The 27312-nt window shown below is 40.6% G+C and overlaps 1 protein-coding gene across 1 annotated transcript; it reads right to left on the reverse strand.

Annotated features, from left to right (window-relative positions):
* Positions 1-30: 30 nt before the first annotated feature.
* apbb1ip (amyloid beta (A4) precursor protein-binding, family B, member 1 interacting protein) lies at positions 31-27312 on the reverse strand. Its single transcript, XM_008295301.1, has 14 exons — positions 27061-27312; positions 20613-20672; positions 19401-19488; positions 17472-17752; positions 15234-15311; positions 13314-13473; positions 7213-7334; positions 5746-5820; positions 5502-5645; positions 4889-4999; positions 2288-2386; positions 2072-2195; positions 1883-1944; positions 31-810 (listed from the first exon to the last, which is right to left on the reverse strand). Exons 2-14 carry the CDS (start codon positions 20670-20672, stop codon positions 163-165), a joined length of 2052 nt encoding a protein of 683 aa, XP_008293523.1. The 5' UTR covers positions 27061-27312; the 3' UTR covers positions 31-162.

The raw sequence follows: 27312 nt of genomic DNA on the forward strand, positions 1-27312 counted from the left end.
TCTGTACAAAACTGGTGTTATGTATAACATTTCTGTCTTCTGGTTTGTAAAATATGGATACACTGATGAATGTCTTTAAAGATAAAATCTCCACTTGCTTTTTCTTACAGAAAAGGCTGATTAAGTTCTCATTATATTTATAATCCACATATTGATGATTGACTATTGATCCGGACGCTTTTTCTGCATGGCGCGCATCAGTTCTGACATGAAGTCTCCACCTCCTCCTCCTCCACCTCCACCACCTCCACCTCCTCCGTGCAGCGCTGGTGTAGTCCTCTTTGGTGGAGCAGGAGGAACCTTCTTCAGGGACCCCGCGGGCCGCACGGCTATTCGTGGGGTGGCTGCGGGTCCAGGGGGTGGAGGTGGTGGTGGAGGTGGAGGCGGGGGTGCCCCAGCTCCTGTGAACGCTGGCTGAGACGGAGGTGGTGGTGGTGGTAAAAACCCTGGATCTGGTGGCGGAGGAGGAAGGTCCATGCCCCCGAAACTAGCCGCTGGAGGCGGCGGTGGTAGAGAGTTCACCATCGATGGTGGTGGAGGAGGCAGTGAACCGAAGCCGGCGGCTGGAGGAGGAGGTGGGAGGAAGTCTGGCGGGGCCTCAAGGGAGTCGTCCATGGGCGGGGGCGGTGGTGGAGGGGGGAGGTTGTCCATTGCAGATGGAGGTGGAGGGAAGTTGCTCGGCAGTTGTCGCTTGAAGGAGCTCTTGGCAGCCAAAGGAGGCGGTGGAGGAGGGAGGGTGGGGTCTGGAGGAGGTGGAGGAAGGATGTCACCCAGTGGAGGAGGAGGTGGAGGTGGGACGTTTCCAAAGTCCTGCAAGATAGAATGCAATATAAAGATCAATCTCAGGGGGCATTATGGGAAATGTAGGATCTACGGTGAGGCTAAAAGTTTGGATATCTTGGCTTCTGCTGCTTCAGTTTCAACCCTTTGAGAACCTAAATTTTATGGAAGCATAATATTAGATTGCTAGAACTTACTTTAAGTAATTTATCAAGTAAACATGGCAACCATTCAGTGGTTCTAGTGTCTAAAACTGTGCCAACTCTTTACGTTATGAATCAGTAATTTCCTGATAGATTCCTGGAAAAGTCCTTTGGTTTCAATTATAATGAAGATAAAGAGAAATAATGTATAGTTGGCTATATTTTTTCAGAAAAACTAAAGCATAGAGTAGTTTTAATCTTAAATATCCTTATTTTTATGTTTCACATTGTTGCAGGTGTTTGGTTGGAAATGCACCAATTAAGCAGTTCCTCTATTTTTACTGTAGTTACCAGCAGGGAAAGAAGTATTTACATCCTTAACTTGAGAACAAGTAAAAGTCCTGCAGTCAAAATCTCACCTAACTACAAAAGTATGAGCATCAAAATATGTTTAAACATCTAAAGTAAATGTTCTCATTATGCAGGATGGCATGTATATGATATTTTTGGATTATAATGATTAACTCATTAATGTGTATCACTTCAATGTTGCAGCTGAAGTTAATTTGAATTACTTCATGTACTGCTGGGTAACTTAATCCACAATCAAGATTCATTTGATCTTTTACAATAATAATGTGAATCTGCAAAATAAGTGCTTTAAGATAAATGTAGCTGAGCACACAGCAGAAGCAGGAAGTAGCACAACATGGACGTACATTAGTAAAGTACACCAAAACTCATACTTGAGTAAATATACTTAGTTACATTCCATCACTGGCAGTAACTATTCCATTATTTTTAGAAACTGTTCTCTGACCTTTGCAGGAAACTGAGGGAAAATACAGAACCCTGAAAGTAAAGTGCTGACTAAACAGTCTTAGAAACTTTGGTAGCAATTTCTGATAGACTGAGCAACCAAAGAATGTAAGCTGCAGCCGTAATGAAGAGTTGTTTACCTGAGAAACGGGTCCCGGTTGGGGCTTTGGAGCATGACCGTTGGCCTGGCTCGGTGATTTAGCTAGAAGAAAAGGAAGGAGAGAAACATCCGAGTTAACTTTCTGTACAAGGGAACCGTTTGTACTAATATCTGGCTTGTTTCAGATCAATGAAACACTCAGTGAAGGGCAGATTGCGTGTCGTGCTACCTTTGATGGTGGGTGAGGGCGTTGATGGATTGGAGCTCGATGGAGTGCTGCGGTTCGTCCACACCGCGCTCACAGCCGCCTTCTTCTCTGCTGTTTTAAAGTTTTCATACAGCGAAGCGCCGTACTGGAAGCACACGAAACAACACAGAGCTTGTTTTTACATCTTCTGGTTTAGTGAATGTTGTGTTTTATTATTATAAGTAGATTTTTTTGTACCTTTGCGATGCGTATTCCGGTCACCCAAAGGTTCATGCTCCAAGCGTCATCACTGCACAGGTACTTGATGTACTGAGACTCTTTCTGGATCTGAGGATGCTGCAGAGACAAATGCAAATATAATGGTTGCATAAGAGAATGTTGTATACTTTTAAACCGCAAATATTAGAGAATTGATAACTGATTTCGCATTTAAGCCATTTTTTTCTAACAGTTTCTCATTTCTGTGTTAGATTTACTGCTGTTTGGCAGTTTTATATAAGGAAACTGAATGTCTGTTGGTCAAAAGACGTGAAGAAATCATCTTGGGCTTGATATTTATTATACTAATCTCACAATGACTGAAAAAGTAACTGGAAGATTAATTCATAATAAAAATATCTAATACTTATTTACCCTAAAAAATACAACATGGGGCTGACACCAAACTATTATGATGACCAAAAGAATTCACAACAACATTTTTATTGTGATATCTTATCAGTCAGTTGATCTGTAACTTTGTTTATTGTGCGTTTCATCTATTTGTTAGCTAATTAATTACACTCATGTTCAGGGAGGTGGACAGAGACTCTGTAACTGTTCTGTATGTTTTTCCCACGTTGGAGCACCAACCAGGAAGCTACCGGTGCTGGATTGTCTACGATATTATCATATTTGTATCGTTAGTATGATATCGATCTTTCATTTTTTAATTATTTCAGTTACCGTCAACACCAATACTGGATATTGTAACACACTGAGGATGAGGGAATATGTTCAAACTTGAGTTCAGGAGATGTATTTTAAGTTACATATTAACCTATTTTCCACATTTCCACAGAACATTTTAATTCAATCATAAGAAAAACCTTAGAATCTGTCAATAAACGTGCAGAACGCCATTTTTAGGGCAACAACTGATTAAATACGATGCACTGTGACCTCATTCTTTCCTCACCTCCTTGTTGACCTTTTCATTTCATTAAGTTCAGAGCAAACTAAAACCTCTCTGAAAGCCTTAATCAATTCAATAATTAGGATTATTTGCAGTTTACCATTAGACGCTTTGGTATTTTCAGGGTATCAAAGAGAGCCACAAGGGGGCAGAGTGAGTCTGGAAGCAGAAAGTTAAAGGGCAGCACCAGTTAAACAGTATTTGTAGACTGGCCAGCCGCTTTATTAGCTACACCTGTGAAACTGAATGCAATCCACCACAACAGCTTCCTATAAAGGCTGCTTTTACGAAGCGTCTCCACTGTTTTTTTGTTGATGTCGTAACGGTGATGATTTTACTTTATTGTAGAGGTCACAGTGGGTGCTGGTGGTGCACTGAACTGCATTTAATATTGTGTTTCCTCTCATGTATGGCGAAGGGTTGGACAAAATATCGTGAGCTTTTGCAGAAAAAAGGAACAAAAACCAACGAGCAGATCATAGCGTGTCCTCAAATGCATCCTGTAAATCCAGCAAAACATGAAACAAACGACAAGATTGATGCTTGGATGTTTTTTTTTTTTTGCTTTTGCTTTCATGTGTCACCACAAGAATATTTGCTGTACGATGCAAACAGCGACATTAATCCTCCAGTCAGTTGTTTCCTTCCCCCCCTGAAGAGGAAGCTGGATTTCCCTGTAATGGCAGGATATTAGCTAAACTAGCCCTGGTTATATATAATGGGGAGGGTATTTATGATCACCCCTGGCAGCGCCTCTGAATATTTAACAGCAGAATGATGAGGCTAAATTGTTTTTTGCTGTCGTCCTTGAATTGCTGCAGTTTCTGGCAGCTCGTAAACATCGCCCCGCCGATCTGTCAAAACACACCCTAATTTAACACTTATGCGGCTGAAATCTGCTTCGGTTATTATTGTATAAACTTCGTATCAAGTGAAGAAGCTTCTGCCAAGTTTTTTTTTTGTATGTTTCTTCAATAACAGCAGACAAGAATCCAGGTGAATCCAGGCTGTCCACTCTGGCAGGCCACTTCCCTTCACCCCTTGCAGAGGCTCCTTATTCCCTTCAAGCCTTGAGGATTCTGTCTTTTACCTGAAGGTAATTCAGTTTCTTTGCTTCTCTAAGCTCTTTTTGCTCTGCTCCTCAACATCTAGTCTAATGGTCTCTGCTGATTCTAGTGTTTCCTGGACGAGATAGGGGAAAAGAGAAAGAAAGCAGACTTTCACATCCCTTTAAGAGTGACCACTAACCCATCTAATTCTTGCTTTTCTTTCTCGTCAGCGTTTCTCGGCCTTAAATGAGTACTGTAAGTACCTCACCTCGCTGCTGCTGTTCTCAGTTCGAAAGTATTCTTTTAATTAAAAGCACGGTGGTACTTTCTGCAGTAATGAAATATTAGGTGGTGCTTTTTTTTTTTGAAAAAGTCACCCCGTTCATTATCGGTATCGACACTTGGAGCTAAATTTGTTGAAACTGTCTCCTTTCACTTCTTCAAATTAAACTATTTATTGCATTTCAAATTTCCATTGAAGCAAGCAGCAGTCAGAAACCACTTTGCCACGACATACACTGTAACCATGGGAAAGGTGCGGCTTCTGTGTTTATGAAATTTCACAATAAAAGGGTGTGTAGCTTTGAGGCAAGATGGATCGATAGGCTGACTTACCTTGAGAACAAAGCAGAAGTCAGTCGGGGCCTTGTATTTGCCCTTAAAGTCTTTGCCATAGTAGACATTTACGTTGTCGAACTGGACAAAGCAGACGAGGTCTCGGGATGACTGTGAAGAAAGAGGATTACATTACAAGTTGATCTGTAACTTTTTTTGGCTTGTTTTTTTTTTTTGCCCTTTTCCTGTATTCCGTGCCCACTGAACTGAATATCTACACTACAGATGCAGGATTGAGGCATAATGTGCTGTACGAATGGTATGTTTGGGATCGGGAGCTGCCAAGAGATCTAAGATATACAGTACTGAAGGTATCCAGCAGGGAGTAAAAGCTCTACTTATATTCAGCGGTGCATGAAACAAGGGTGGGCTTGATAAAGCAGACAAGACTCCACAGTAGAACTTAGTAGTCCCATGGAAAGATGAAAAACATTACATTTCATTAGAGGTTTCAGTTGACATAAGCAGAAATATCTCTCTATCTGTATCTGCTGGATTTTCATCTGTCATCGCTCCCACTTAGCTCCCTCGAGCCCGGCTGGATGCGTCCCGAATTAGAGCATCAGCGGCTGGATGTGTGTTTACTGTCTGATGTCCACTTTTGACCCCTGACCTTGGTCTTCCCTTTGGGCACGTAATAAATTCCTGAGGCCCTCAGCTGGAAGAGCCGCTGCTTCCAGGACTTCTTGCCGTCTTCTTTGAGGTACAGCACCCCCTCGAGATCAGGCACGATGATGGAAGTCCCGCAGAAGTTCTCCTGCGGAGGTGAAAGAGGGATGAAAGGCCTCGCTGAGAGGAGTTCAAACTGAGAGAACTGTCACCTTAAAGGTAATATTTCACGTGTGGGCTGTGTTTACCTGTATCAATATTTCCTTGTCTTTGTCTTTAATGTCTTTGAGAGCTTTCTTATCCTTCTTCCATAGATAAAAGTTCTGCAGGAGTAAAACATAAAGTGCATTTATGAAGACTGATTAGCAAGAATATCGGCAATTTTTATCCTAATGCTGGCGGTGTGGCTCTAGGGATGGCAGTGTTGGGCTGTAAAATAACTCAACTATGAGAATGTATGTTGGACAGATGTTCATTTATTACAAAAAAGCTTCAAGACTAAAGGCTGTACTTTGGCCTTTCGTGCAAATTAAGGCTGCAACTAATGAGAATTTTCATTGCCTAATAATCTGTTGATTATTTTCCCAATCGATTACTTGCTCGGTCTCTAAAATGTCAGAAAATGGTTAAAAAAAAGTTGATCAGTGTTTCTCAAAGTCCAAAATGCCGTCCTCAAGTATCTTATTTTGTCAGTTTATTGTCGTAGAGGAGGAAAGAAACCAGAAAATATCCAAATTTAATAAGCTAGAATCACAAAGTTTTTCTTTAAAGTTACTTAAAAATAGTTGCTAATTGATTTAATAGTTGAAAATTAAATGATTAATCTTTTAACTAACATGTTAACCCAAGATAGAGAGCATGGTAAACATCATACCTGCTTAATATTACACTTTCAGCACATGTTAGCGTCTGTTTCTTCAAATAAGGACAATCATTTTGGTTTTGTGAAGTGATCTGACCAAAGTCTTCAGGTTAAACATACAAAATATTACCTTAAAAGATTCGCTATCAGCACTCCAAGCAGAAAAAAATCACAGTCTGTCCTTCAAAAACCCCCATCAGTGTCTCAATTCCGACTGTTTTGTCTCCATATGAGTGGAATACTTTGACTTCATATCGCAGCCCAGGCCCATGTTTTCACTGCGGTACAAAGCCCAGAGGGAAGTTCTACTTGGTAGCTCATGTCAGAAGTTACATTTCTAAATTAATAGGGACGTATTGTATAAAGCAGATCTGCCTTTTGTTCGAGGACGTGGAAGACATGATGGAGAAGCTAAAAAATGAGAATATCTCACCAGTTTCCCAACGTGGCCATTTGTCTCCGCCAACAGACCGAATCCATTAAACACTCTGAGATTACAAAGGGTCCCATTATATCAACAAACATGCCCAGATCTCGCTGGTTTTTAAATTTTTTTTTTTGCCTGAAGCTGTTTGGTCTGATATATTGCAGTGAGGACATAAATGTAAGAGGTCATCCCGCACGCAGGAAAGACATCTCATAAGTCAGATGACGATTCAGCAGTGAAAATAGCCAGATGGCGCTGAGCTGCAACAATGTGGAGATAGATTTGCACGAACCCAGGCCAAGAATAAGGAACTAGCCCATGTGGGACTTTTGAGATATCACACACACATCACCCCTGATCACTGGGCTACTATATTTAGAGAGGTAGCTCGTCTGTGTTGATTTATAAAAGGCGCGGGGGACCAACCTGTGGGTTTTTGAAAACCTCATATTTTTCCCCCCTTTCTTGAAAGAGGATTTTGTTCTCGCTGTCCCGCGTCCACGCTAAGAGCGGCTCCACAAGGTTCTCGTGGTCTTCAAACGTCCGTTCTGCCGAAAGAAAAGCAAACAAACGAGTTGTCGCAGCGTTCTGATCAAGCCAAAAAAAAAAAGAATTTTCATGTGAGCAGCAGCAGATTTGAAACGACTCCAATGGTAACAAATAGTCCACGTAGAAATGGTGCAGCCTGGATGTTGAGTGTACTTTTTGATGGCACGACAAATTCTACACATAGTGGCTTTCACTCAGAGTACCACAGTGGGAATTACAAGTCATGATGGATGACAAAAGAGGCTTGAACTGGGCTAAGATTCAGGGAAACAAAGGGTCAGAAGGTCCTTAACCCACACCAGAGCGTGACACCGCTGACCTTTTTGACTGTTCCGTCTTTTTCTTCACTCCTCACGTCTATTTGAGTCCTTCAGTCAATGTGAAATGTATTTTTATTACACTGTTGTTCGCCTTTTTCATGCAGCTGGCAGGTAGGAGAAGTAGCATTTTTATGTGTGTACACCCTGAAGGTCATTGTCTGGTCTGAGAAAATGTGTTTTTGGACTAAAATTAGAGCCGTTTTCTTCAGTATAAAGTAGTTGAGAAAAATGACCCTTCACAATAAAAGTCTTAAACTGTTGCTACATTCATATCAAAGCTGGATTTTAATATTCATATTGAGCCATGGGGTGCTTTACTTGTTACATATACTACTTACAGTCAATAATTCAGTGGCATATGTAGTAGAACTTTGAAATACAAACAAGCCCTCATCTCCAAAAGCTTGTAATCAGGGTTCTGCAACCCCAAAACTCCATCAGAATTCTGCACAAATGGCAGCTATCTTGCAGCTTTCATGAGCGTCGGTTAAAAGTAAACTAAAGGGAACTACAGTCTCCGTTGTTAAACTTGCAATAGTTCTCTTTTTCTTCTCCAAAGTCATTATTTGCATCATCACAAGCGGCCACTTATTCCAACAGTGATAAGGTCGAGATCGAGGTGAACTTTTAATCCCCGAGTGGCGATTTTAGTTGCACAGCCAGCAATGAATACCGTCATTATCAACAATAAACACACTAACAACTCACGCAGAATTACATCGTTATAATAGCAACGAGGACAAACGAGTTCTTAAATCACTTTGTGCGCTAAAACCAAGCACTGGTGTAATTTTTCTGTCTGGAAACTGTGGAAGAAGCTGTTAAAAGTTCTGCAAAATCAAGTAAATTTCACTGAAGTGCAGAGCCGCGATGCCTTTCTACCTCTGCAGTAAATCCTGCTAATCTCTCCTCTATCAGCCGTGAAAAATAGTTTGGCGCAGTCAGTTTGGAAGATTAAAACGTCTCCGGTTTATTTCTCACATTCACTCCGCAGCACTTTATTATTCAAACCGGAGTATATATCAGTCTTTATCTTTGCACTGTAGAACAAGCCAAAACAAATGCTCTGCCATATGTATAGTCGTGCACTCTGTCACTAAATCTTAAAATCAGCTGAGCTCGGTTCAAAGTCAGTCTCGCAGCTGTACGATTGTCTATTTCAAATGGGCTGAATTAAGGCTGGATTCCTTCGCTGGAAGGACTTTAAATGGCACTAAACCTCGAAAACACATTAACAGCGCTTTCCTCCTCCTCCTCCTCCTCCTCCTCTCCGCCCACCCACAGATCTCCATCATGTACTGGGCATTCGACTGTAGTTTAGCCATGGTCTCCAATTACAGGTTACCAGCTGAGGCAGAGGTAGGCATTAAAAGAAATTGCTGCCAGCGTTCCAGACTATAGTTTGACTCTTTACCGTCATTAAATGGATGGTGTGACTTTGCTGCTGGAGTGAGTTATTAGGAGTAAAAAAAAAAAAAAAAAAAACGCTTTGAACTGCGTCGGCCACATGACGCAGTTCGGTAGTGCGCATGGTGAGCACATGGGTGACTTTTAACAGCGGGGACTCGTTTTGAAGATTGTGTTCCTGTCGAGCTCCGCCGTGTGTTTATTGAGCATGACCGGCCTCGACTTTTTCGTTGATGGGAATTAAAGGTCAGGTGAAGTGTTAGCAGTCAGAACACGCGTTTTGGGGGGATTTTTACAGTCGTCTAAAAAAAAAAATGAAGTCAGTTTCCACTCGTGGACTTAGTCAAAGATGACACAAGACCTCGTCAGCCTCCCGTGCCCGTGAGTCAGATGCTCTACACCAGCAGAAATGATGGTGGCACGTTATAAATAGCAATCTGTGTGTCAGACGGCTAATTTAAACTGAGGCTGTGATTTGGTCAAAGTGTTCACCAAAGGGAAACACACATTTCTTCATGTGGTGGTTTTTTTTTGTTGTTGTTGCCCAGCCACACAGATAAATCACCTTTATACACAGATGCAATAAGAAGCAGAGTGTAGAGGGTTTATCAGTCCAGTAGGGACTGTAGTTCTTGTAGAAATGTAAAATTAAAGGTCTCTATCAGGTGTTTTAGAGCACTGTGGGATGTATTAGTAGCTTATCTTGTAGTACACTTTTCAACAGTTAGTTAAAGCTTCCATGTGGGACTTTTAAAGACCCCCTTCAGTGAAAATCAAGCTTTTTATTTTGTTAACATGATCACTGGTGATTTTTCAACCAAAATACAGGATTGCTTTTCGTGACAAAGACACGTTTTAATGATTTGATCACTGAAAATTAAGAGTTCTACAAGTCATTGGAATCTCAAGACTGTCATGATGTACTTGGTCTTTACAAGTGTATGTAAACTTTTGTTCAAAAAATGTATGTAGAGATAACAATCATAAGTACCAAAAACTATAGGATGCTTTAAAAGAGTTAGTAGTGATGCAAAGTAAACATGAGGGGGAAAAAAGGCAAAACATTTAAAATGAGCATTTCTACACAGAAGTGGTTGTAATACTATACTTTGATTGTAAGGGAGCTACGGATCTAATGGATTCCTTGTTCCATACTAGTAATAAGCTGCGTCATATGTGGTCTTGTCAGTATTAGGTGGGAGGTATCAGAAGCGAAACTAAACAGTCAAAACCACAGCAGAACACTTTGAAACTGCAGCGTTGTCTCGACAACATGGGTTCAGATTTCTAAGGTTTCATACTGAAAAACTTCATGAATCAACCTTGTCAGCGTGCAGAATGGGGCTTTCCGTATCAGTATAGCTCCTCAGAATTGGTTTCCAGTTCGAACATGCTTGGCTGAATTGCTCCAATATTACAGTTCTGGGGGAGCTGGTGTGCTCGAGTTACATCTAAGCCATTTTAAGGCATGAAGAGTTATTTTATTGAACAAAAACTTCTAAATATTCATTTTTCATACACAGAGATGAGTTTTTTGGGGTTTAATCAGTGACTAGAGAAAGACTTTAAATATAAATCAGCGCCTGTTACAGTCACGCACTCCCTTTGTATTTCGCCGTATACCAGAGTTTTAAATCTGCTGTCTGTGGCGACGTTCCTGCACGGGAACACCAGTAGCAATGTTGGATGTCAACAGACGGTGGTTGGTTCACCAGAGCTTAGGTGGAGAGCAACTGTAGTGCCGGAGACGAAGTAGGCGAGAGTTGTGGCTGCATGTCAACTAGGAAAGCTGAAACCAAAGTTCTATGCTGCAGGTTTCGTGGATGCATTTCGTTATATTGTGCAGTCTTTTCAGTAATTGTCATGAAAAGACAAAAAATATCATGTCAGTGCATTCAAAACTTGATAGAGCTCATTATTCTGTGCCTTTAGGCTCCCTCCTGTCACTGCTAACACAACATGACAAATACATGTATTAATCCGCCGCTGAAAATAGTCCCCAACAAATTTGCTACAAATGAGTGTCCAGCAGATTTGGGAAATTATCAAAACTACATATTTATGATGAATGCCTAAAGATGCAACTCTTTAGCAGGACTTATGGGGAGCTGAGAGATGTGAGGAGGTCAAAATGGACTGACAGTTAATTCCAGGTTAATACATTCATTTTGTGCGTCACAGCTGCATATGAAATTTCTTGAAGAATTTTAAAGCGAAATAATATTGACTTAGACCTTATTGCTCGCAAGAGTTGATGGCTTTAGCACCGGTATTCCATTAAAAGAACTGTTTGAGGATGGCGAAAAATGAGTCACACCGCATGACACATAGGATCGTTTCTTTAAAAATACGAATTATCTCCGTAATAATCTGATGAAGTTGTAAGAAAACAGATGGTAACGGGGCGGCCTGATGGAGAATCTGATGGCGGCGCAGTCCGGCAGCTGAAGTAAATATAGCGCAGACGGCTCAGACGGAGGATTGAGATCATAAGGCTTCTATTTCCGCATGACAGGGAGGATGACTGACAGTGTCCGATACAGCAAATTAAACCCACCTGTCTACACTACTTGTGCGAGTGCGAGCAGGAGAGGGATGGAGAGAGTGTAGAAAAGGGAGAGAGAGAGAGAGAGAGACGGATGGGAGGAAGATCAGTGTTTCATTGTGAGCTCGCTGCAGTGTGGCTGCCACCGTGCCAATAAAAACACAGTCCATCATCTGGACCAGGATGAAATATCCCACCCTATGTGTGTGTGAGAGAGTCTGTGTTTAGCTGACAATTTATATAAAAACACACTGAAGGCTTATGTTGTTAAAGCGCTCATCTATCACCCCTCCGTGTTATTCTGGTTCTGTTGCTCAGATTATTGCTGAGCTGTTCCTGCACTACATTACCCAGAAATCACTTGCCAGTGATGCAGTGTCTTTTTTTTTTTTTTTTTGCTTGACATTTTGGTAGCAACCCAGATTGATTTATCCCAAACTGCTGATGGAAATACAAAAGGGATCTAATTTTCTGAAGACTTTTTATTTCCCCCTGAAAATACTCAACCTGTCACCAGGTGTTTAGGACAGAAAATATTTCAGGAAATAGCCACATGTTCAATCTCCGTGGTGCTATATTAATCAGTTACCGTGCCTTAAAGCCATACAGATTGTTAATAGATTGATCATTTGTCATAAAAATTCCTCGACCAGAGCTGGGGCTTTATTTTCCGTCAGTCCTACCAGCGTTAAAATATGCTTCTGAATGTGTCAGTTCTCAGTGGTGCCCTCCACAGACGTTGCATCACTTGCTGTAACTGTGCCGTTGCCACCATAGACTGTGGTTGCCACACAGCTTTTTTTAACCGTGTCACCAGACAACACATGACCAAACTGTGGGGTTTTTTTTTAGAAGATTTTTTTACATACAGTGCCTGAAATTAAAGCAAAAATGACTTATAGGTTGTCAGGCTCAGACAAGACTCAAACACAGACTGAGAGATAAATAAGATCCTTTCAGGTCATTGATTAAACCCAGAAAAACTCATCTTTGTGTATGAAAATTACATATTTTTTCTCATCAGGACATTTTTAGGCTTTTCATTTACGATTATTAGATAATTTTAGTTGTGCTGTTGGCATTACATTTGGTAAAGGTGTGTATTTTGGGGGAAATTTGGAAATTTGAACCTGAGTGATGAGTTTTTTAAAAACATTGTGTCAACATCAGACACAATGATGCTGTTAATCATCGACATATCTCAGACTGTGATAATCAAAAAAGCATTTATTATATGGAAAATAATTAGTTTTTTGCCCCCCCCCCCCCCCCCCCCCCCCATTAAAAACAACACAATGGCATCCTGTAAACAAGGGCTAAAGGGTTAAAATCCTGAAAATGAATGAATATTTGGCATTTGTGATTAGGAATGATGTAGAAATAAGTCAATCAAAGTGAAAAGTAACGCTAAAATATTACGTTTTTTGGCATTGTTTTTAACATGGACATTTTTGTCTTTAAGGAATTCTGTGTAACTTTTTAAAATACACTAAATTTTTAAAGTTTTTTAACTTTTCTGTTAGTTTTATGACATTTTTTTTGTTATTTTTAAATTCTTGTTCACAGTCTATTTGTATGACAGTTTCTACTTTTCGTACTAATATACTACTGTCTATATTGTCGTATCATCAGCTTGTACATTCATCTATGCAATATAAATACAGTAGTATCACCTTCATAGTACATTCTCTATTGTAAATACTCACCAAGTTGCAGTTCAGGGTTGGTCTCGCACAGACTCCAGTCCACGTTACAGTCACAGTGAGTTTTCTCAAACATGTTGTCCAGAACTTCCCGGACGTTTTGTCTTTCGTCCACCATCAGGGTTTTGGAGCAGCCATCGTTCATCAGAACTTTCACCACCAACTGTCAGAAAAATTAGGCTTCATTTAAATTTGTTGTATTTTCTCTGACAAAAATGCATTCCAATAAGTTAAATCTACTACTTTATTTGACAATCTTGTGGCGATTTAGAAGAGAAAAATCTCACTATTTTAACTTTGCAGTAAATATGAAGCTACAGCACGGCTAGCAGGCAGTTAGCTTAGCTTAGCTTAGCTTGGCAAAGCCTCCAAAAAAATAGTTTTTACACTTTGTTTTCTGGGTAAAGATTAAACAAGGAAGATATAGTGTGCAAATTTATTACAATTACATGCAGCATTTCTTGTGTTTGGATAGAACCATGCCAGCTTTTTGCCCCATTTAATGCTAAGCTAATCTAGCCATCCCCTAACTGTTGCTTCATACTTCAAGTGCAGATGATCCAAGTGAATTTTACCATCAAAGTCACAGGCAGAAAGCAATAGCATATTTTACAACCTGTGCAAAATATTATGTTTTCTACGAGAGATTGAAGTTTTCCAATATAGTAACAGGTATCCTGAGTGAGACACCGAATCCAGCGTTTACGCACAAGCAGCTTGTTTATTCGCCAGTTTAATTACAGCCTATGCACACTAAGTGCTCGGTTCTGTTTCCTAATGTTAGCTTTACTGGCAGAATTGGAGCATCAGCACTTCTGTCTCTCTGTTCTGGCCTTTTATTAATTTCTTCTCCAACGTCTTTTTGCACTCTTAGCGCCTCATCCAGCGACTTGGCTGAGATTAATTTTGCTCTGGAGCAGAGCATCGCTTTCCTTGCATGCTCATATGGCTTCACGCTTCCTCTCATCTGGAAACAAATCCAGCTTTGGGAAGCCGAGGAGTTTCACAGAACCAAGGTCAGCCAGTTGCCTTTTGTCATAAAAATGTGGGTTTTCAGAGATGTTATCACAAGAGGATTTAGAGTGTTAGATCACATGTCACTCAGACTTGACCTTCCCTGAAAAACAATCCGGTTTTGACATGTGGCCGAATGAAATATCACTGGATATCTTTTTTTTTTTTTTCCAATTTAGTACTTCCTTATGCATAGAAGGTATCTTTAAAAAAAAGAAAACGGAGGGGTACACGGAAACGTGATCAGGAACCTGTGGGTTTATCTGAAACATGAGGGCCTCTGACCACAAAAAGTTCTGCTGAAACCGCTGAATTTTGCACCTTGCTCTTCTGAATCTAACAGCTCAGACAGGGGTTCCTGTGAAAGTGTCCAGTGGGCTGTTTCCTCAGTTTCCACCTGCACACGTGGTGATTAGACAGGCCTACAACTTCTAACAATTTGTCATTACCGCCTTTTTAGCAAATAGGCAACTAAAGCAGTCCCACTCATGAGTGGAAATGTTGAACATGGCATTCATTTGTCACATCGCCTGCGATAAAAGCATGGCGTGGCATCAGCATGAAACTAGTTTGGTTTGTGTAAAATCGCAGATCTTGATGCGTAGCTTTGCATGCAAGACCACATGTCTGTGCTTTTGTGTGCCGCTTTGAAGATGAGAAAGTGTCCACATTTCACCCAAAGAGGAAACCGTGCCGTCCTGTAGGATGTTGGCCGGATGAGAGTGGCCATCCATTATTGTGATTGATGGCTCTTCCAAACGGAAAGAGAGGAAGAAAGAGCCATGCGATGTTTGACCATTAAACCTTTTACAGTGACATCCAGGTAGCCGTAATTCTGAATGTCTTCACTGTTGCCAGTGCATGTCGGATCAGAGGACAGTGCACCACGTCAGTGTTTGCTGGTCTTACCTTTTTCACTTTGGCTTCCTTCAGCTTCTCAAGAGCAAGTTTGATTTTGTCTGCCTTCATCTGCGCCTCGATTTCCTCCTAAACGGGACAGACAGTGACGCATACAATGATGAGACAGCTGAAATATTTCATATTCATCCGTCATTTGTCAGGAGCTACAGTGATCATGTCACTGTGCTAAAACTTGCACATGGCACACTGTGGCTGACGTGTTGATGAACTCTACAGCATCAAGTTGTAAAAATATTACAATAACATATTATTTGATGCTTTAGTTTCGGAAATATTTCAGAAAACATGCCAATTCACTCTTTTGCCTACAGTCAGCAGGATTAGCTTAGCTTAGCATGGGCTGCTAGGTGGATTTCTAACTGCAGATGCTTCAGAACTCCAGGATTGTAGTGGAAACTATTGTATATTCAAAATCTAGATAGTAACGCTTCACCCTAAGTCAGCTCAGACAGCTCCAGTCCCCCCCCGACCCTCGTGAGGATTATGCGGTGTATAGATGATGGATGGATGGATGGATGGATTGTAAAGCCCTCAAAAATGTAGTTTTTAACATATAACAATAAGAATCACAGTGACTGCTTGAAGGTCTGTGCTGTGTTAACAGGACACATGTAGGTTAACAAGATGACTTCAGCCATAGAGTAGCAACAGGAGCCATATTTCCATAAAATTGTAGAACAATTTTTTTTTGCAAGTTTTTGAAATTATGCAAAAACTACAAAAAATTAACCACTTTGGAGTGAATAAACTGCGTAGCATCACCATAAAGTGGTGGCATATGTTACATGAAAAAGCTGAAAACAAAGCAACTGTTTTCTAACTACTAGAGAAAAAAAACAAAAAACTTTTGCATCTATCAGAAAAAAGAAATAAAAGTCTTCAGGAATTGCTTTAAATAAGGAAAGCTGTAGTTCACGTGAGCTATTACTGGTTGCATTTTAAGCCATTTGGAGGCAAAAACAGTGAAAGAAGTGAGTTAAATGTTCACTACGTCAGAACTTATTCAAAAAAGATGTTTCCATCTTTAACTGTGGGTAGTAACTCTAATGCGATACCTCAAAATGTATCTTAAAATATGGAAGCATGGCTCGAGTCAGTCTCGAAAGACGTGGTTGGATGATTTAGAGCAGATTCAAGGTCAGTTCACATTACGTGATACATGACGACCAGTCAGGCCTGGTCCCAACTCAGCTCCGCTCCATTACGTTCTCATAGAAAAACCTTTGATGTACTGACATTATTGTACATTTTGGCTGTTTTTGTTCAATGAAACGCAAAAGGTTTAATTCCAGTGAGTACATTTCTGTGGATAACACTTCAGCATTGCTCAGGAGGTGTAATATATTGGCTTGATTTCATCTCTTCCTCTGGGTTCGTGCAGGAATTACGTTCGGGATATTACATCCAACCTATTAGCTCTGAATGAGCCGGGATGGGTTACTATTTTCTTTGGATTTATGCTTATAAGTCAGGTGCAATCACACATAAAAAATCCTGCCCACAGCTTTAATGAACTTGTACTCGTCTACCTAACAATGACGCATTCTCTGCCTCGGCACAGCTGGTGTTTTTACCTCAGAAGGATGAGGTAACAAGCTCTGCTAAAGCAATAAGCTCCCGTCTGGCTTCCCCCTCCTCTAAAGCACTGCCACATCTCTACCCCAACCTTTGCTATTGATCCTGTTACACTTTTCTCATGGCCGCATGCGTTTGATCTGTTCCAGACAGACTCTCTCGGCTGTTTGGCCTCACAAGTCTCTGTAACTGTAACAGATGCCGCCATGCAGGAACCAGTTCGCTATGATCTCACTGTCCGACCGTTATAAGAGCAATACCACTCTTCCGAAGTTCCACAAAAGGCGAAGAGAACTCATCAGAAATTTATAGGCTGGGAACTGGTGATGTTTTTATTGTAAAACTGTCTTGTCACGCATGGCTTAGAAAGCACTTACTTGTGGTACACCAAGACATACCACCAATAAAAGCAAGACTGTGACATTATTTCTATGTTTCTGCTCTTCTATATTGTCTTTTAAAGGCCCAACAAACTAGATGCCCTTCAGCATTGTGCCATTGTCCTTGAAAGCAACCAAAACTAACTCTCTATTAGCCTGACAAGCCTTGATTAAAACTCTCACTTCTTAAATTTTGGACCAGTTCCCAGTGTTCAAGAGGTGAGGAAGTAACCGGAGAAAGGCTGCTCATATCTTACAAGGGCTGACTCACCTTTGTAGGCTTCTTAGACTGAGGCGGCGGTAAAGGGGAGGTGGCGGAGGAGGAAGGGGTGCTGACGTTGCTGCCGCTGCTTGCGGGTGATGTTGGTGAGATAAGCGAGGAGGCAGGTCGCGAGCTCAGGTCTGTGGGCGGCGGCGGCAGCGTCTGGTCCGATGGGGGCACCTTCAGGCCTTCGATCTCAGCCGCGAGTTTCTCTTCCGTTGCGTTGAGGTCGGCCACCAGATCGGCCATGAGCGCGTCCAAATCATTGTCCTCAAGTTCATGTAGGGACTCTGGTGAAGCACAGTCATTTTGTCAATGTACGGATACATAAATAGTTAGTGTAGTGTACTTTATTATTTGTCCCCTTGAAGGGCGATTTGTTATGCAGAAGCTTACACAAAGCATTCACAATGAAAACAATAAAAAACAGATTAAAGGAAATGGTTTAATAAAGTAAAAGTAACACAATAAGCTGCTGCTGGTACAAGTACATGAGTCAGTAAATACTTGTCAGTATCGTCTCATGGAATTGCTGTGGTTCCTTTTTCACAATGATTAGGACTTTTTTCTTCAAACCTAAATAACTTTCCTTTTTCAAACCAGTTCCTATTTTGTGTGTGTTTTTATTCAGCATTGCAGCAACAAAGGAATATTGAGGAATAAAGAAAGATGGTACTGTAGAGGAAGCTACTTAACGGATGGAGTTTTAGTTTTGTTTTTGTATGTATTTTTAGCCGATTTAGAGCCACTTGATAATGAGGAACCATTTGTGTATATTCAATCTTGGATTATTTTTTCTGGGTATTTCCACCTTTTTCAAACAGTGACAATGAAGCTAGATAAGATTTTTTATTTTTTTTTAAAGGAGTGGGGAAAAGACATCCAGCAAAGCATTTATTAATCATAATTAAAGGCCTATTAATTAAGCATTTATATTCAAATCTGATGACTTTATTGTTGGTTAATAGAAAATTACTAGATGTTGAAGATTGGTTATGAGCTAAAACAATGTTTTCACAACCAGGCAACCCGAATTTATTTCATTTTTAGGGCATCATTTGCAAATTCCTTCTAAAAGACACATGGAAATGTCTCTTCAAACCACTAGATTGGTGGTCGAGACGGAAATATCTCAACAACTATCGCATGGATTGTCAAGAAAGTTGGCACATCTTTTCCCCAGAATTCATTGTAATCACTTTTCATGTGGCGCATCATCAGAGCCAACATTTTTAATTCTCCAGTTAAAGTTTATGACCAAATACTTGCGCTAGCCTCAGCCGCACATGACTTTGGTGCTGATAAGTCGGTATTCTTACGCTAACAAACACGGTAAACATTACTTTCTAGCGGCAGCATGACTTCAATGCATCAGCCTCACGGAGCCGCTGGGTTGGATGTAGAAGTTTATTGTTTTAGAAAATGGAACCGTTTATTCCGTGATTGATAGTTTAGTTACGCCAAGGACGGCTTGTGTTTGCAAAGTCCTTTGAGACGTACGTTTGTTATAAAGCCGCAGAGCTTATCAACTCAGTTTGACAAGATTTAATGGCGTTCACAATGCAAAGACAAAAGGGGAAGGAGGAACTTAAATTAGAGCGCTAATACTGTAAGAAGCTGTGACCTTGCTCTAATATTATTACTGCTGCTTGTTGTGCCGGCTGTTAGAGCCAGAGGCAAATAGTGATTAATTAGGCCTTAATCTTAGTCTGAAATCACATCTTGAACAGTCGCCAGATATAGTACAGAGCAGCTTTTTAAGCCTTTTACGTCAGAACCACTTCTTCAATCTCAATAATTCTTCTAATTGATGAAAAACATGTGATAGATCCTGGACTTGCACAACTGGGAGGTTGTAGCAAGTCGTTGTGCAAAAGCTCAACACCCAGTTCTTTGTAGTGTTTCCACACACTTCGATATGACAAAATGTTAAGTCACCATTGAGGTCAGTGAAGCCGATGGAGAAGTTGGCTTCGTTCTCGGTGCTGGGGAGAGGCGCAGGAGGCACAGTTTCCTGACCGAGACTCTGCAAGGAAACAATGAACAAGGCGTCGTGTTTATAAGAGCGTGAATGCAATTTCTGTACAGCGACAAGACCCCCAGAAGCTCAGCGAGTTAATCCACAGCACACGCCGAGGGCTCCGAAACATAAACTGTCCTCAAGCATTATGTAAGAAAGGAGAGTTTTACATTTAATGTTCCATCTGTTTTTAGGCATTTGATCTAACAGTGCTTCTATGTGCAATATGACGCCTCCTCTCGGCAAAATTGAAGTGATTTAAAATGACTGGTGGGCTGGAAAACAACATCAAAGTGATCAGCGGGGGTTTTTCACTAAGGGGGAAAAAAAGTGTAATCTCTCGCTGGCTCATGAGTTTGCCTTTTGACCTTCTCAGTGTAATTTATGGTTGTTAGATGACCACAAAGAGTGTTTCTGTTGTGTTTGCCAGTCTGGAGCATCTCGGTGATCGATGGGGGGTTTTATCGACTTTGTCATCTGCCATCGAAGAGGTTAAGACTATTTAAGATATTAGACAGAATTAGCCACAGGCAGTCTGGAAAAAATGTGTTGTCGACTATGACCTACATTCAGGAGTGATATTTTATTGTTGTATTTCCCTGTGATGGTGGAAAAGGTTCAATTCCAATGTTACTTTACGCTGGAACTTTAATTACACGTTATGCACAATATATTTGGACAATTGTTTTCAAAAAAATAACTAAAACCTTCATAAAAAAATTGCACTCACGTATTACAAATATTTTCTTCGGCTTTTTGAAACTAGTAAGACCAAAAATACTTGTTTATGTTGTTTTCCTGCTATTTTTTTAAAAATCTTTTTATTTAATTTTTTTTTATTTTCATAGCAAAAAAATTTAAGTAAATTCTGCAAATGGATTTATACAACTAAAAAGAAGAGGATAAGCTGAAAAAATTAATTAATTGACAAGAATGATAATAACAAATCAACCAAAAACAGGCAAATACAAGTCGTTTTCTGCTATCGGAGCAAAAAAATAAATAAAAAATCCCAACAAAAACATACAAAAGAAGGAAGCAACTTGTTCTTAGAAAGAAAAGTAGAAGGAAATCTTGCAACCAATTTGTTTTCCTGCCTTATAGTTGCCATGGCAACGGCCTGAACTCACCTGAGTGAGGAGGTCCATCTCCCCCAGCAGGTCACTGAACATGGCGTCAATGTCATCCATCTGGTTAAAGTAACAACAGAAGTGTCAGCCACACAGAAGAAACACACATCAGTCTTTGCTAAGCTGTTTCCAAGAATTTCTTCCAGCAGGACACCACGTGTATCCATGACACGTACCGATTGGTGCTGCGAGGAAGCAAAGAATTTTCATCGATTAGACGTGGTTGTCATGACGGATGACGGCGAAAGAATGTGAGGAATGAGGAGGTGAATCCATTTGCATGGAGAAAACAAATGTTAAATACACATGCATTTTACACCCGCCTGTGGTGAGGTACTGCACTGCTGCCTGAAATGTGTGCAGCTGTGATACGCTCCCCGAGGCTATGCTATCTTGCAAAACATCTCCAACTGGAAGAGGAAAAATATGTATGCATGACTTCAGGCATTCATTATTTGCCAGAACTTGTCGGGCCTTGTTGCACATGCTGAAGTGGAGACATGTCACACTTCTTCATTTTCTGTCAGAGTCAGAACGAGCAAGTTTGACTTTATTTGAGCTGACAGACCGACGTCCATCAGACCATCAGCATATGTTGTGGAAGTCTTGATTAAAACCACTGATCTGGTATGATTTTGACATGTTTATAAATCCCGTCTTCCTTCTTTTGACACCAACTGAAACAGCTCCGCATCAGTTCCAGTTTAAAACTTGCTGTCAGTCCCACTGCATGTGGAAATCCTGCACGATTACAACGTACGGCCTTTGTTTCAATCGTTAAATATCACAGCGCCGGTTCGTTTCAAACACTGCATGCTAAAAAAAATAAAAATTAAAGTGCTTCAAGACCATTAAAATTGATCTCTGAAACATGCTGAGCCCCAAAGAAAATGAAACCATTGACAGCATAAAGTATGCAAGCTTGCATAATGTGCTTTGCTATAAACTGCTGATCAAGTCTCCACTGACTCACACATCCAACTGTTACAGATTTATATAGTTTAACCCCGGCGTGGATGTATGGAAGGAAAAGTCAGCATCATTTAGGTTAATTACTTGACTTTGAAGTCATAATAACCTGAGGAATCTCTATAGCAACTGTGTTTTCCCTGAAAACAACTGCAGAAGACGTTTACCTCCCTAATTATGTACAGCGCGCTGTCTGTCTCTCCCTTACATGTATTATTTGAAGCCTCATTTCTCAAAGCAAATGTTATGATGGTGGTAGAATGTGGAGTCAAAACAGAGTCCCTGTTTTCTTTTCTTACAGTGGAACATGAGTGGTAGCAGTTAGGAACAGTGGACGTGTCGGCAGGAGTTCAGAGGCGGAAAGGAAATATAGTCTCCCTGTAGCATCTTTATGGTGGCTGGTAAACGCTTTCTGATTAAAAACTCATGACTGCTGGACCACTAACTTTTGTTGGTTGAGCTCAACAACCACTGAAACGTCCTGACTTGTTTGACAGATAGCACACCGGTTGCACCTTCTCTCTCTGTGGCTGTTAAAGTGTTTTAGCAGCCTCCTTGTAGCCGTGACAAAGCTCTGCTGTATTTTTCAGTTTCACTTCTATTCTTTACTTGTCAGATGCTGCTCATTCAACCGCTTTGGTCCAGATTGAAATATATCAACAACTACGAGAGCAATATTCATGCTATGATTAAACTAATGTCTTTATTGATTCTTTAATGATCTTTTCTTAGTTTTGCCATGAAGCATCTCAATATCTACCAACAGATCGGCACAATTTTTTTTTACTCTAACATTCCCAGATGATGTATCGTAATGACCGCGATACCCCGACGTTTCCTTGAACACCACCATGCGCTTTTGATTAAATATCTCAACAACCATTGGAGGGATTACCATGAAAATTGGCACCACCATTCATGTTCCCCTCAGGATAAATTGCAAGCTTCGCTGATCCCCTAACTTTTCATTTAGCACCAACGTCAGGGCAAAGTATAAATATCTACAGTTATTTGGTTTATAAAACCACATGAAACAAAACTATACTGGCACTTTCGTCGGCCTCGGCTTATGTTTCGTGCCAAATGTCGGCATGCTAACGCCCTAAATTATAGCGATCACTGCAAACACAGCCTGCCTCGGTAAATATGATCATGTGATAAATACAGCTGCACAGTGTTAGCATGGCCGTACACTCAATCAATGTTTTACAGAGACAGAGATGATGTTGCTAAACATGGCAAGACTCTTTTTTTGCTGTTGTCTTCTACTTATGTCATTGTTAGTTCCAAGCTACCTGGCATTATTCCAATTAGTTTTGAAAAAATCATTTTGATTTCTGGTCGTCAGTGTTATTATTGCTGATTTTAGAATACAGCTGCAACAATGAATCAATTAGTTGTCAACTATCAAATCACTTTTTTTTTTTTAGTTAAAAACGTTGAATTTCTCAGATTTTCTGATTTCTCTACTCTTCTATGACAATAAGCTGAACATCTTTATGTTGTGGGCAAAACAAGCCATCTGAGGACGTCATTGCAGACATCTTTCTGACATTTATAGGCCAGAAAACTAATCAGTTAATTGAGAAAACGCAATCTAGAACAGTTCAGCTATGAGGTGTAGTTCTTTTGAAAGAATGCCTGCCAACCCACAAAGCATTGCTGTACTAACTTTGAAGGCTGTCATGAAACTCAAAGGTTTGGCCGTCGAATCAGAGTTAGAAACAGCTCTGGTCTGGTTGAAGTTTAGTTTGGTTTAACTTATGTAACAATCAGCGAGTTTGATTTCTCTAAGACCACACAATGGCCTCAGAGTCTCCGGTTGTTTTCTGCAGGCCTCCCTCTTGTTGTACCGTTAGCCTCTAACACAGAGTATTTGCTTTTTCTCATTGGTTTTTTTTCTCCCCAAAGACACTTACACAACCAATTCTCTACTCTTCACCTTGTCTCTGCTGCTACGGCACATTAAATATGAAAACATGATCTTTAGGAAAGTGTAACTCACTGCTTTCACTCATCACAGTTTGGAATCTGTTTGTTGGGGTTTCAGCTCCAACAAGAAAAGAGAAAACGTTTTGCAAGGAAACTTTAATCAAAAGACTCTCGGCCACACTGCGGCGAAGACAAGTGTGACTGATTGTGTTCCCAGGCAAAAGTTTAATACGGGATCGATACCGTTGCAACATCTGACGGATGACGTGTACGTTTGGAAAGCCGTGTGTCTCCTGACTTCTTCTATCGGATTGGACGGATCGTAGATTAAAACGTCCCTCGTGCTCATTTCCATGTGACGTGCATGTGCGAGTCTCTCTCTCCACCCCATACGTGCAAGGAAGCGGTGAAGTGGTTAACTTCCTGCCACTTGCAATGTCGAAATGGTATCGGAAATGGTGACATGAACAGCCACCTGCAAATGTAATGGTTTTTGCTGCCTGTGTTCTCGTTATATCACTTAGTAATGGTTGAAAAACCTAAATTGCAGAGGTGCAATTTGCGTTCGTATTCGGCATAATGACTAAACAAGACACAATTTAACTAATTTACTCAAACAGCCGCTGCTTTTACTTAAAATATTTCTTTTATTACCACTTTTATTAGCAATAAAACTAATCTCTGTGATTTTCCACATTAGCTCTGTGCTCACTGACAACCGCACTGGTGTCAATTTAAAGGTGGAATTTTAGAGTCACACGAGGAAAAGTTTAGTCCATCAGTCAGATTGCTGCGAGCGGCTGCTTTTAGAGGCCAAATGCGTTAAGAGGACCGCTCCCAGCTCATCTACAGTAAAGACAGGGGTGAGTGCAAGCATGCGGTCACAATGTGAAAACAAACATCTGCAGATGGAGGCAATATTTGGCACAATTTTAAAGTCGCTTCCTCCTCTAGACAAATGTATGAATAGAGTCGTGCTTGCGGCAAGTGGCAAAGTGATCTGTAGGTGTGACATGCAGCTGAAACACAGAATGGAACCTTGAGGTAGAACCACTGCAAGCATATTAAAACGATCACCAATAAGCTATTAGTATTACTCAAGGAGACGTTGTGACATTTATAGAGATGGTGACACTGATAGCACTGTTGTGTCTGTCTTTTAAATACACAGCCAGGAGTGTTTAGCGTAGCACGCAGCCTGCAAACATGGAGAAACAGTCTAGCGGTTACCAAGGTAACAAAATCCACTTTCGGCCCCAGTGCGAAAACTAACGTGACAGCTTGGTATCTTCAAATAGTGTATAAATAACACACCGGGTCTCTTAGCATGTTGTCAGATCACACTTTGTGCCGGTCATTTCACACCATGTAGCCTGGAAGAACGAAAGTCTCACCTTAGAAAAGAGAATTGTTTGATCTGCAGTAAAGACGTTCAGAAGTTGTCGCCACAAGTTTGCCAGTGTGCCATCCGTCCAGATATTTTCTCACGATAATGAGAGGTTTCAAACAGACCACTTGCACGAACACATTTATTTGCAGCATTTCGGTACTGGAACTCAATCAATGGCTCTTTGAAACTATTGGATAAAGTCGTTCCTTATACACATTCTTTGTGATAATAATGGCTACTGGCAGTGATTGAAAAATGTATAGTTAATGGATACTACTGTTTTTTTCAAACCTTACTTGCATTTACAAATTTGCCCTTGCAGCCAATTTGTGTTGATATTCAGAACAGTTACCACTAGACAAGTTATTTATGCTGAACTCATTATATCATCTTAAATGGCATCCTTATTTTTTATTCCAGACTTCAGAGGCGGATTTTGTTACATTTAGACAGCAATTAATTTGTTGCTAGTCTTCATGCTAAGCTATGCTAATGAGCTCTTCTTTGCAGCTACATATTTACAGAAATGAGAGGAGCATCAATCTTCTAATCATACTCTCAATTTTTTAAAAAAAAGAAAGAATAAAAAATGCATATTTTTCCTAAAAACGAATGAAAAAATGTTTTACTTTTGGCTCAAGAGCTGAGCTGAACTGTTCACCTGTTGTGAAAGATTTCTGAAGAACTCTCGTAGCTGGAAGTGACAGACCAGCATGACTTAACTCTATTCGAGAGACCTGCACAAAGTTGTACGAAGTGAGCTCAGTTTTTCCATTTTGATGAAACATGTTACAACAAAGAGACCAAACTGATGATCTGGAAAGTGAAATGGAGCGAACAAGGGGTTTTTTGCACGCAACACAACCAAGTTCTTATTTGTAAACTTGTTTTCACATTACTTTGGATGACCCTGCTGTGTAAAAGAATGCCACTGCCTCTTCTCACCATTTCCATTTTCTTTCCAGAAACCGAAATATGTGATTCAAACTCAACATTATTGGAAACATTTGAGCACGAAACCAGCACAAAGCATCACGGAAACGCACTTCTGCTATCCAAAGACACAAAAAGTCAGGAAATGCAGCACGCAGGCAGGCACGCATTGCATTCCTTTGGAAAACGATTGCCCTCTAAATAATCTCAAATATATGTTTCAGCCTCTCTATAAGTCCACACATGTGTAAGTCAAGCTTCGGGCAAGAAAATGGAAACCAGACATTCACTTTAAGTGGCCGTATCGAAGCACTGCGTGTTTACCGTAACGTAAAGAAACTCCCTCTCTTACCCGGATCACATATCTGAACTTGGGTTTTGTGTTTACAGAACTGCATGTACTCTGCTGTAAAGTAGGCAAATTAGGGACTCTGCGGCAGAAACTCAACGCCGAAGGGGGTAAAAAGCAAGACTGAAAAGTGACATGTGACAATACACAAGCTCTTATCTGACTCAGATTTCGAAACGCATGTTAACAGCGCAGCTCCTGCAGCTCTTCTATGTACATTTTTTAACACAAAACCTCTGTTGCACATGAATCACAGACACTTTGTCCAACTGAAAACACTGAAAAAAAACGGTAAACACCCGCTCATCTAAAAGGCTTTTACTCCATCCTTCCAAAAGGACACTTTCAATTACACGCTTTAAAGCTAATTCGGCTCATGTTTCCCATCTCAAAAGCCAAACGTACAAAATGTTCCTATCGCCAGTGACAGCGGTATTAGCTTTAAAATAAGAGGCCAACCCTATCAGTTTCATGTGGTTATTGAGTCATAGAGCAGTCTGAAATCAGAGTGGGGTCCACCCAGTCGGAAAGCAGACAACATATGAACTTACATTCTTTTTATCTTATTAAAATACTCCTAATGGCTGCCTTATCGCTGCACAGACACTTAATTAAGTTTTGTGTCACGGGAACAAAAATATCTCTTGACAGCCACTGATTTCTGTCATTTTGATATCACAGAGAACACATTAAAACCACAACCTCAGTCTCTATTATTTAGATTATGTGTAAAAACCTCTCCAGTTAAGGTCACTCCGCTGTTGCTCAGTGTGTAATCTGGCAGCGCGACAACAAACACACCGCTCCCTTATAAACTCTGGGTGTTCACCGTTAACTGAAGGTACAACATCCAACCCAACAGAGACAGAACTCACCTTTTCAAATGTATTAATCCTTTTCTTTTCAAAATTTCAAGATAACAGCTTCATGGACATCAGTTCCACCTCGGAGTATTATTCTCTAACGAAGTTCAACACCACAGAAACAAAAAAACAACAAAAGCAGTCATAGGCAGGCAGATTTGGGTGTGTTGATGTGGATTGCATCTGGCTCTCTGACTGTTGACTTCTTCCTGCTTAATGCGGAAGTTCAGGTCTAGACCTGTCACTACATTCCTGTTGAGAGCT

This window comes from Stegastes partitus, unplaced genomic scaffold (assembly GCF_000690725.1).
Source record: "Stegastes partitus isolate 25-593 unplaced genomic scaffold, Stegastes_partitus-1.0.2 Scaffold1036, whole genome shotgun sequence".
Classification (NCBI taxonomy): domain Eukaryota; kingdom Metazoa; phylum Chordata; class Actinopteri; family Pomacentridae; genus Stegastes; species Stegastes partitus.